This window comes from Lampris incognitus, chromosome 2 (assembly GCF_029633865.1).
Source record: "Lampris incognitus isolate fLamInc1 chromosome 2, fLamInc1.hap2, whole genome shotgun sequence".
NCBI classification, from domain to species: Eukaryota; Metazoa; Chordata; class Actinopteri; order Lampriformes; family Lampridae; genus Lampris; species Lampris incognitus.
Genome location: NC_079212.1, coordinates 20,776,903 through 20,789,189, shown reverse-complemented (window position 1 = coordinate 20,789,189; position 12,287 = coordinate 20,776,903). Strand labels below are relative to the sequence as shown.

Sequence of the window (12,287 nt, the reverse complement as noted above, 5' to 3'; positions counted from 1 at the left end):
CTGTCAGGGAGAAAAACAATGGGAAGCAGCCTTCCTACAATAGTCATCTCACCATATCTGCCACCTCCCTTCAAGGTTCAGAGTGATACAGCCAGAGTCTGGTTGATGGCTGTCAGCATCAAAGACACTCGGAAAATTGCTCAGGGATAGTCGAGCAGTTATGTCGGCCACCTCTGGAGCTGCACGTTTATCCAAGGTGGCCTTGCATTAAAGCCTACCAGGAACTTCTGCTCCTGTGTCATGCCTTTCCTGTCCTCCTCTCATCTTTTCTCCCTTCTGAATAAATACACACCAAATTGAGTGGAATGCACACCACTCTCCTCAGAAAAAAAAAAGATTGTTACCCTTCCTATCAAGGTCACTACCTGATATGACATCCCAGCTGGTTCAGCTGTCACAACCAAAGCAGCATCCACTCCCTTTGGCATTAGAATGAGACTTGCTTCTTGTAAGCCATAATTAGATTTGCCTGTAGCTCAAAGCTGATTGGGCTGTGAGCGATAAAGGCAGGTCTGCAGACCGAGACGACAGACACACAGAGGCACTTACTCGCTTCCAGTGCATCCACGAGAACAAGGCAAGGTAGCTTGTAGAGAAGAAAGACTAAACTACGTATTAGTAAGTGATGGTATCAACGGTCCCACCTAAACGTTTTCCATATTTCATCGACGGACTCTTGCTTCTTTCTTGTGCGCTGAGCTGGTGCATTACATAACTGTCAGCACGCACTACATAAAGACATGGAGGTATGAGAAAGAGACAGACCGATACAGCGTGCGCACACACACACACACACACACACACACACACACACACACACACACACACACACACACACACACACACACACACTCTTGCATGCACACATGCATGCACACAAAACACCTAACTGAGGAAGACCTTGCACAGACACCATTTTCTGTACAATTCAAAGAAGGTACTGCTACATGCTGTTTCTCCCAAAAGCTACATGGGTCAAAATGCTTCTTCTTTGCACTTGTTCATCGTCTTCAAACACTGTGCTTTTATACAACCATGCCCAGCTAACCACAGGATGGTGGATTATTCTACAGATTCTCACATGCTTACATTAACAGGTAAGCCTGGGCAAAAAAAACAACTTAATTTTAACATATGAAGGCACGTACCAATGCAAATCTAACCATTTTTGCAAAATCATTTCTCATAGTCTTACAAAGATTTAAAGAAATGGTTTTCTGTTTAAGATCTAAAACTGAGACACTAGACAGACATCATAGTGTAATGTATAGCTAAAAGAGTAAGTAGAAAAAGCCAGATGCTGTTAGCAATGACTGTGTTAAAAAAAAAAAGGAAACGTTTGCCATACAACATTTTGGAGTTACTGCCCAGTCCTGTCATCAACACACCAACCCAAAAGGACGGTATGGTGTGAGCTGCAGATTAAGGACAGCCATTTTGAGACTGGGGAGTGTCCTTGGGTCCCTTAAGTAAGTGTCAGAGGACAAGGGTGGGGGATTGTTTCGGGGTATATGATATTTCAAAATTGCCAGAAGGTTCTGTGAACAACTGCAACACTGCCATGCTACTATTTGATCCTCTTCCTGCAAATAATGTCTTTTTGTACCTTGGCAAATCTATCTCAGGGGCACCTCTACCGCAGGTTCGCAAGGCAACATGAATGCTGTCTCCTCTGGCTGATAAACCTTGTGTTACGTCTTTATTCATGCAAAACACTCCCATATTCCAGTTACATTGCTTTACATAACATGCATGGATTATTTCCCCATTCAAAATGTAAAACCTGTCAGAGTACCTAGGTCTGTTGTTTCACAAGCTGCTGTACAGCCGAGTCAAAGCCTCAAAACCCCGTGTTGAGCGACACGTGCACAGATCTCTTAGAGATCATTTTCAAGGTCGTCCATCAGGATAAAGCGTAAAAACATGGTGGGGTTCAGACAGGACAGAAAACCCCAGGGTGACAAAGCTCTTTTCAGACAACCAGAGCCATCTCAGCCTGCTGCTGCTGCTTTTTCTCTCCTTACTGACAGATTAATTTTTGAACAATTAGAAAAGTCTCTCATGTGTGACAACAGTGTTTCAACAGTTACTGCTTCTGACCTTTTCCCCAAAGCCCTGTGAGCCATTAGAGATATAGAACGACCCACTCAACAGCTGAAGCACTCTGCTCTCCTGCCCCCCAAGGGCTTTTAAGGTGGAAAGCATAATTACATTCTGCAACCTAATCATTAAATTAAAACAACTCTAAACAGCATTCCTGGAGGTCTTCTACCACATCCCAAACCAACTAACCAACATATCCTTCTCAAATAATCTTGTTCTATGTAGGAGAGTTGTTGGGTTTTTTTGGGGGGGGATTTTCCCCCTTTTTCTCCCCAATTGTACCCAGCCAATCACCTTACTCTTCCGAGCCATCCCGGTCACTGCTCCACCCCGTCTGCCGATCCGGGGAGGGCTGCAGACTACCACATGCCTCCTCCAATACATGTGGAGTCACTAGCCGCATCTTTTCACCTGACAGTGAGGAGTTTCGCCAGGGGGACGTAGCACATGGGAGGATCATGCTATTCCCCCCAGTTCCCCCCGATCCTTCCCGACTGACCAGAGGAGGCGCTAGTGCAGCGACCAGGACAAATACCCACATCCGGCTTCCTACCCGCAGACACGGCTGATTGTGTCTGTAAGGGCACCCGACCAAGCCGGAGGTAACGCGGGGATTCGAACCAGCGAGTCCCATGTTGGTAGGCAACAGAATAGACAGCCAAGCCACCTGGACGCCCACAGCTGTTGTTTTTTCATTGTTTTTGTTTTTCCTCAGCCACAGCATATAACTAAGTTTCTCCCCCGTAATTACTCATCTAACCTCCATTAAGTAAAGCATTAACGTATGTATGTAAGGGGCAGAAAGATTTTTCTGGTCACTGAAATTATCACACAATCTTTGCCTAAATTTCAAAATGGCCTAGATAGCAATGGTGACTCATATGCTGTTTGGATAAAAAAAAGAAGTCAGCCATCTCAGCTTCTTGTCATAGCTATTTTCTTCAAAGTACGAGTGGATAACAAATTAAACTGAGATAAGACCAACCAGCACTTTCATAAAGTTTCCCCTTAGAAATCCATATCAGCATCAGATCTAACAAGCAGCCAGCCAGGACCTAAAAGGAACAGAACAAAGTGCATTGCCCTGTACAAGACGCCATGAAGTCGTTTCATTTCGCACATATGAGCAAGAATGACCAGAACTACACTGGTATCCAGGTCGCAAAACCACAAATCCACTGATTTCACCATCAAAACCACCGAAAATTAAATTCAAATCCTGCCAAAACAGATAAAACCAGATTAGGCACAATAGCGTACAGATGCGATATAATGATAATATGAATTCCATTTAAATGGATCCTGGATAATTTTTCTTTATCATTTTACTCAAGAACATTTGTTCTGTACGTATTTTCAAATGATGCAAGCACCATGATGTGGCGACACTCAGACTGACAGATATCAATCAACGAGTCATGAACCTCGGCTTTGAGCAGTTCTCTATTACTGCTGTGATTTCCCACTTTGCGTATGTGTGTCGTGTTGGTGCACAAGTGTGTTCGTGTGTGTATAAAGTGTGTGTGTGAGACACGCAGGCAGCACTGGGACTGTTGGCTGGAGGCTTGGCAGAGAGTTTGGCCGACCACCATACCATGTCAAATATTTCATACGAACCACAGCAAAGACAGCAATGACAGAGCCTGTGGGTTTTCTTCAATTTTATGTCAAGAACTCACTTTCTGAGTGCTCAGGTAGTAGGGGTCCAGGTCCTCCAGTGGTACCGCCACCATTCCTCGAGGGATGTCCCCGTAGATGTAGGGCAAGCTTTTTCCAGCCTCCAGGTCGCTGTTAGGCTTGGGTTTGTTATCGTCGTCATCATCGCGGTAACTGCTGTCCTGCTTCGGCGGCTTCTTGTTCTTCTCCTCGTTGATGCGCTGCTCAAGGGCCGCCAAAGATTCCACAGTAAACTTCTTGAAGCTGTCAGGTCCTGGCGGTGCAAGAAGGGGTGCAGCCATGTTTTCATCCTGCAGCTACTTGGTCTTTAGTTTTGTACCATCCACAGCAGCTTGCTCTGGAGGGTGACAACAGTGGGGAGAGAAGAAAGTTCAACAGACAAAAGGACTCGCTGTCACCATATGCCCTGTTCTTTTTGTTTGGCCAGAAGAGGTTATGACCTTCAACATCTAAATCTTCTAATGAGGGTAAGATGAAGGCAGCCATGGTAATATGCACATAATCATGCATCTGAGCATTAAATTATTACAAAAACTTTTTCTTCCATCTGTAATGGGAAACTTTAGCAACAGTTAAGGGGTCAAAAGACTACGAAAGCACAAAATATCAGACACACAAACAGAAAGACACATGCATGCATGCATTCACACACACACACACACTATATATATATATATATATATATATACATACACACACACATATACATATATACGTGTGTATATATGTATAGTGATTGTAGTATATGTGATATATGTGATTGACAGCTGATGATTGCTTATGGCATTAAACAGGCTTGTACTGTCTCATAAAGAATTTACTTGACTCACTGGATTATATACATGTGTATAGAGAGGAAGGATTAATTCTGAGATCCGGAGACTAAAAATACAAGTCTTGATAAAAAAATGCTAAGATATAGAAAATGACATAATGCAAAAAATATGACTCAACAGGTTCCGTAGGATAACAGATAATTATTAGGAAAGACAGGATATCGGCGGTGACATTAAGTGCTACCACAGAAACAGCTTCCTGAATATTGCCTTGTCGCAAAATATTTCATTTTTACTATATGCAGAATGCATTTTTCACTTTATCAAATCTTTTCTTTGATCCACATTAATATGATACAGAAAGCAACACAACTGTTTGACAATGATTAGTTGTTACTAAACTTCCCCAGTGTAATTCAGTGAAATGGCAATTTATTGCTGTTTGTGTCCATTGACATGTAGGAATTTGGTATTTAAGATGTATTGTATCAGCATGTAGGCTAATGGGATGCAGGAATAATAGCTTCAAAACATATTTCAACAGTGGGCCTTTCTGTGTGTTTACAGCACTGGTACTTAGGTATTTTATTCTGAATCTATCAAATGCTGCAAACCCCTATTTAGTTTGCATCTGTAAGTTTAATTTTCAGATTAAGATCGGTGAAAAGAAAGTGAATAACGTCATTACATGTGAGTAAGATGACCGATAAAACCGGCTCGGTGGTTACGAACCCGGTGGAAACGTTGCATGACAAAAACTCAAATTATTAATGCGAACTAAGATCACTTCCAAAGTGATCTCTATCTAGTCTGTTTGAGCTACCTGTCCAGTTCCAGAGTCCTATAAAGTCAACAACTTGCTTTTCCTTATCTCATAAAAATGCACACAACACAATGGAGGAAATAGGATCCCAGATTTTCTAAATGCCTGTAGAACAAACAGAACAAAAATGCAATGCAAACACACATGCAACTTATAAACCACAAATCTTTCTCTCAAATGATGATGAACAGTCAAATATTAGCTTGCTACGATAGAGTTTTCTTGCAGCTTAGCACGTACTTTCATTTTGGGATCTGACAAATGTTAAGCTAGTAGAGAGACTGGTTCAGGTTAGGGTTTGGTTTAGGTAACGGAAGATAAGATGAACGTCGGGTATGACAGGTGAAGGGCGATTCTATGCATCCTCTGGAATGAAACTTTGCCAGCAAAAACACACATAAAGAAAAACATTTTCTGAATCTAATCTTCTGATAATCCTGTGAATCACACATCAAAACAGTTTTCGTGAATAATGTGGTAATTTATGTGCTCGATTCTCAGTGAAAGTCGTACTTCGGTTTACCATGACACAATAACGGCTTTTGCATCGGAACAATACAGGTTTTATTTTGAATCGTAAATCCTATGGACCAGCACCCCATCTTTATTGGTGTGCATTTGTACTTATCAATGATACTCATTTACACAAACAGTGCTGTAAGATACAATTGCCAATGCCAACGAGGTCATTTTTTAAAATCATTTTTAGAAGATATATCTCAAAACATGTATAAATAACCTGCTGTAATGCTGTGAGGAGAACGGTGATAGCATAGATAATGAGGGAATAATCTTTTTTTACATCAGCTTGAAAACAATGGGCCTCATTCATCAGTCGTTTGTACTTAAAAATTTGTTCTTACACACCCATGGAATTTTTAGCTCTAGATTGTCTGACAGTCAGAAGCAAAGCCTGATGGTTATTTGTAATTCCTTCCCCCTAGCATCTATTGTCTACCTCTTGCAATGAGCAGCCACCCAGGCTCGCAAAGACATCAGTGTTAGCCAACTGGTGTCTAAATTCAGGGGTTACCCAGGTTCTACACTGGTCTTTGAGACAAAAGTCGGGGCTAAAACATTCCGTGGGTGTGTAAGAACAAATTTGTATGAACACAAGATTGATGAATGGCGGGCGTCCGGGTAGTGCAGCGGTCTATTCCGTTGCCTACCAACACGGTGATCTTCGGTTCGAATCCCCGTGTTACCTCTGGCTTGGTCGGGTGTCCCCACTGACACAATTGGCCGTGTCTGTGGGTGGGAAGCCGGATGTGGGTATGTGTGCTGGTTGCTGCACTAGTGCCTCTTCTGGTCGGTCAGAGCGGCTGTTCAGGGGGAACTGGGGGGAATAGCATGATCCTCCCTTGCACTACGTCCCCCTGGTGAAACTCCTCACTGTCAGGTGAAAAGAAGTGGCTGGCGACTCCACATGTATCAGAGGAGGCATGTGGTAGTCTGCAGCCCTCCCCAGACCAGCAGAGGGGATGGAGCAGTGATCGGGAAGGCTCGGAAGAGTGGAGTAATTGGCCAAGTACAATTGGGGAGAAAAAAGGGAGAAAAATTTAAAAAAAAGGATTGATGAATGAGGCCCAATGTATTGACAAGACAAGACAACATCACAAACCTTAAACCTTTTATACTCTTTATGACTAAAGACTTTTTCTTCCAGCGGATGAAATGTTAGATCTTAAAGATTAACAAAAAAACGAAGCACCAATACAGCACTGCGGCCAGGCAGCATCGGTGAACACTGTGTATTAAGAACAGGTCTTTGGCAAAGGTTACCATCAGCCTTTTTGTCCAGACATGAAAACGATGGCAGAGAATCCAATCCACTTATGGTTTTATGCCACACCAGGATATATGGCGGCTAAATGGTGACCGCTCAGTCCGTAGTAAATTTCAAACTGAGTGAGCTGATGGGGTATGGCAGCGTTGATAAAGAGCGTTTGCTGAGTTGGAAAACAAGTTCAGTAATAATAATAATTATAATACTAACATTTATATAGCGCTTTTCTAGACACCCAAAGCGCTTCACGAGGAATTCAGCAAAATGGGGTCCAGGGACACACACAGTCAGCCCTAAACCTGGAACAGACTTCACATATGGGAAATGCCAAATTGTGTAGGCCAAGCCATTGTATTACACAATGATGATTACTTATCATCTATCAAACGAGGCGTCTCGATCTCAATAGCTATCTGCTTTATCCTACTTGGGCACGTGACAATGACAGCAGGGCACCGATGTGTGTCCAGTGTGAACAACTGATTAGAGCACATTAGCATCACTCACGCCCTCCACACTGTTTTATGATTCATCTGATCCTACAGTTAAAAAAACACACAACAGCGTGACGGGGGTGACATAACACTATAACAGTCTATTTCCCCTTCCCTCCTGTGTCGAGTCAAACAAAGATGTCCGTTTTCAAACGGGGCCCCCAGAGCCTGGCGATCACCGGTGGCCCGACGCGTTCCGGGGCTTCACGGGCGCTTTCCGTTTCAGCACCACACACACGGACGCGCCGAGCCGAGCCGAGCCGAGCCGGCGGCGGAAGAGGATCAAATAACAAACATCACGCTCACATCAGCGTCAAATTACACCGCGAGCAAGCGCGCACGGCACACGCACGCACACACACACACGCAGAGGACATACATTTGTGGATAGCCTCGGTAATGTCGGCCGGGAAATTGCTCATTGGGAGTCGTGAGCCGTGCAGTCTGCAAGGCGTCAGCGCGTGCGGCGGCCCATAAGCTAAGCTAATACAGTCCAAACGCCGCGCGGGCCTCCTCGATACGGTCCCTCCTCGACGCCTACAGGCCCGGGTTTTACCCTCCCGTCTGTGCAGGTGGAGGACGTTAGTCGGTGCTACCAAGTCGAAGGGACCTTCTCGTTTTGCGTTATTACTCTCTGGAGTTTCCAAAATCCCTTAAAGGCAGGCTGAACCGTATGTGATCGATCTTCTCCACAGGAAAAACCCAAGACATACACTACCCCCCCCCCCCATTCGATATCCCAATTCCATAGACGCAGTAAGAACTGTGGCTGTTCCTACTCCACCTGCAGCTTTACAGGGTGGGCCTTAGCACATTTCCATACGTTTCTTTTCCTCCTCCCAGCAGGACTAAAATACAGATGCCCACGAACAGAAAGGTATTTTTAACCACAACAAGAAGCTAGAGGTGATATTGCGCACATGAAGTGGCCCCCTTACAACAAAATTGGCCATACCGATTGCTGCAGTGGGTGGTTTCTGTGTTGGAAATGTCCTGCTGTGGCTCGCAAACGTGCATTTATCACAGCCCCGTACGTGTAACGCCACATTACTGGGAGTCCGAACCCAAAGGACATAACTGATATTTCGCCAATAAGCCGGTTACGTTGTTTTCAGACGGTATTTCCGTGCGTTTGATGCCTATAGCCTTGAAGGATACGACGCACCACACCCGTGAAGCCATGTCGGCTGCCAAATCAATAGCGGTTATATCCGTGCATAGATACAGCATATAACCATGCAGGAGTGCAGCGACATTACACCGTCACCATGCCAAGTCAAAAGACAGAAAATGAAGATGATTAGAGTCATTAAATTGCCAACCAGAGGGGGGGGGTGGTGGAGAAAAAATCACCTGTGAAGGATGCAGCGTTGTAAGAAAGGGCAGTAGCCTGTACTCACGTATGATCAACCCCATGTTCGACGCTGTGTGTTGTACAGCATCTTGTAATCCGGCGGAGAGTGCAACATTTAACACGACACGACAAAGTTGAGCCAAACGATTTTTTTGGGGGGGGACGACGACGACAAGGCTAGTAGCTATTCTGGACTGAAGCGGTCAGACGGCACCCTATCCGGTCTACCTTACAAAGACGCGAGGTCTAATCGATATCTCGGACGTTCGTCCAAAATAGTTAATGGAGGAATACAGTAATAACGGAAAAAGTAGTCCGCTTGCTGTGTGGATGAGTGTGTGGGTGCGCGCGCGCGTGTGTGTGTGTGTGTGTGTGTGTGTGTGTGTGTGTGTGTGTGTGTGTGTGTGTGTGTGTGTGTGTGTGTGTGTGTGTCTGGTAAGCCGCCGCCAAAAATCTGCTTGGCAGGCGCAGGTATCCTTGTCGATTCTCCCCCAAAAGATTGCAGAGCAGTGCGCGGCTCTGCGACATTTACGCAAGGGTACGGACAGCAAGAACCAAAATAATATATAGAGAGATATACCTTTACCGACTAAGATGCAGCCTTGCGTTGAGGAAACACGGTCGACTTACTTTGAAAAACGTTACAGCGAATCGAGAAAGGCGTTGCTGGACTGCAGATGTCGAGAGGATTCGGAGGAAACTGCGGTTGTCGCCATATTGTTGCTGCTGGTATCTTCCCCCCTCAGCGCGTGCCGTTACCCTGCATAATTGATGACTCGCAGCAAAACGTAAGGGAGTGTCGGCAAGTGCGTTTCGTGAAATCACAGGTCACTTGGGCCTGTAGCCCGTCTGCCCTACGCGCTGCCTATCAATATGAGCACCGGCTGACTTGCGAGAGAAGTTAATACGATATCTGAAGCACAGGCAGACCAGACGGAGGTCTGTCTCCACCTATGCTGATATTACACAGGCATAACGGTTTCTGCTGTAGAGAGTTTTTAGTGCGTTGATTAATCAGCCATCACACTTGTAAGCGTTCAGTCAATAACCCCTTCAATAGAGGTCACTGGATGGTGAGATGAACGGCGTCCTTTAAATCAATATAAGATCTAATCATCAAAACATAATATCATAGAAATTATCTTGGGAAGTTTTACTTTCCCGCTCATGCAGCATTTTGCCATTTCACAATTACAATTTTATACATAGCGAAGTATAGTCGCTGTATATAAAAAAATAGTCTATACTTGCCTGTTGCAGGTCTTTTGTTACCTAACTACCACATAAGACAAAGGCATCTATCCATCACTTTGTTCTACTACATGCCTGTCAAAATCTTTTTGTGGGTTTAATCTAAATCGATAATGATGCTGAGAAGTTTCATTACATGTCACGGATCAGGCATTGAACACGGAATGACTGCATCAGGGAATACTTGTTATTTTATAAGAATTGCTCTCTTGTATTATTTATACAACCTGTTTGCTGCTACCTGAGCATTTACACAGTATCTTGTATACTTTGTATGTTTTTAATGGTGTAGTGTGTTGCACTATGTGTAGTGTATGTATTTCTGCTGTTCTTTGGGGAAAGCCAAAGACCAATTTCCACTGAGGTGGAAAACAAAGTCAATCAATCGATCAATCGATCGATCAATCAATCAACCAATCAATCAATCAGTCAATCAATCAATCAAAGCAGGCCAAATGCTACTAACGTCAAAATAAGAATCTTGCATTTTAAAGGGGAGGATGGCATGAAAAGAAATATAACTGTATTGCTGTGTTGACAGATTGTGGGTGACATGGTGGGACAGTTTTTGACTGACAAATGAGTGCTCACAGCTGGTACTCCCACCGCTTCCTGTATTACCCAAGACAAACTTATCAAGACCCAACTTACATGTCGTGGAGTGGATTAAGTGAGTATAGCCTGCCTCATTTTCTTTTTCTCTGTTTGTGGAACTGTCTCTCTTCCCCTCGTTCTCTCTCTCTCTCTTTCTCTCTCTCTCTCTCTCGCTCTCTGGTTCCCTAAATAGGTCCACACATTCATTATTTGAAGTCAGCGAAGTCAGCGTTTTATCTTCACTCCACATACAGCGTGTGCGCAGCAAATGGGATCACATTCCAGACACATACACTGAAAACCTACATCTGACATTTGCCGATCAATACACAGGGTCTGGAGGAGTCATCACTTTTATGCTACTTGTCCCCAATGAGGGCAGGATATTTTCCTTGTATCTAACCACTGTCTCTCTGTTTTTCCTTGCGGCATCACCACCGGTGACTCATATCTTTTGGTGGTATCTGGAAAAACATCCCCAGGGCCATGTGGTCAAATTATGTGAGAACTTTTCCACTATAACAATCAACAATGATGTGGCAGTTGTGCACTTCAGCTTTACTTTGCACCTCAGTGACCATGTTCAGCCTGTTTGTACAATTGATAAAATCACTCAGCAGCTCAGCCTGAATTTTACTTTCAGCATTTATTAGTAGCAGTAGCGGTGGGGTGGTAGCTTTCTGCACATGTGAGGCGGTCGCAACAAATTGCATGAAACTGGAAAGTGGTGACGACGATTTAAGAACATACAGCCCGAATGACTTGTTCAACCACCTAATCTCTGGTGACATGATGGATTAATGATGGATTGATGTATTCCAGGTGATTATTCCTGACTAATTTAAACGGGCTCACTGACTTTGATTTGCATATGCTGTCTTACTTTCAACATGCTACCTGAGTTAAGCTTTACTAAGACTTGAATGTGGCTGTTTTGAAGTGACTGCAGGGTCCCCATCCAGTGAAACTATAAAGACACTCCTCTCTTTTCTTGGCGTTTTGGGGACGAGTGTGGATCACCTCAAAGACCATGATGTGAGCTCGAACCAGCATATTCACAGCTTGGCTGGAGACAATTCAAGGATGATCCATGCCCACCACACATACCCTGGTCAGTTCAGTTTTGATGATGATCTGAAAATGCAAAACAAACGTGCTCACCCGTTCTCTTTTGCTGCCTCATTATGATGGAACGAAGCAGCAAGCCAAATGCAGACATTCGATATCTGACCTGACAAGCTCCATTTCTGCGGTACTCCATCTATTAGACCATGAAGTCCATGTTCAAACGATAAGAATCATAGATAAATATCATGTGTTGAGGGGCCAGTCCAGCAGATGTGTTTAGCTATCACAAATGCCCACGAGGGAAACGTCTGTGTCTTCGTGAAAAACCGAAGAAAATCCATACACCTTTATGAGCACCATA

The 12,287-nt window shown here is 44.1% G+C and overlaps 1 protein-coding gene across 4 annotated transcripts in view; it reads right to left on the bottom strand.

Annotated features, from left to right (window-relative positions):
• scn8aa (sodium channel, voltage gated, type VIII, alpha subunit a) overlaps positions 1-4,061 on the bottom strand; it is a 48,910-nt gene extending 44,849 nt beyond the window's left edge. For all 4 annotated transcript variants that reach the window (XM_056301486.1, XM_056301501.1, XM_056301480.1 and 1 more), the window contains exon 1: positions 3,783-4,061. In XM_056301486.1, coding sequence (XP_056157461.1) covers positions 3,783-4,061 — 279 coding nt within the window. The remainder of the gene's footprint in view (positions 1-3,782) is intronic.
• Positions 4,062-12,287: the final 8,226 nt, after the last annotated feature.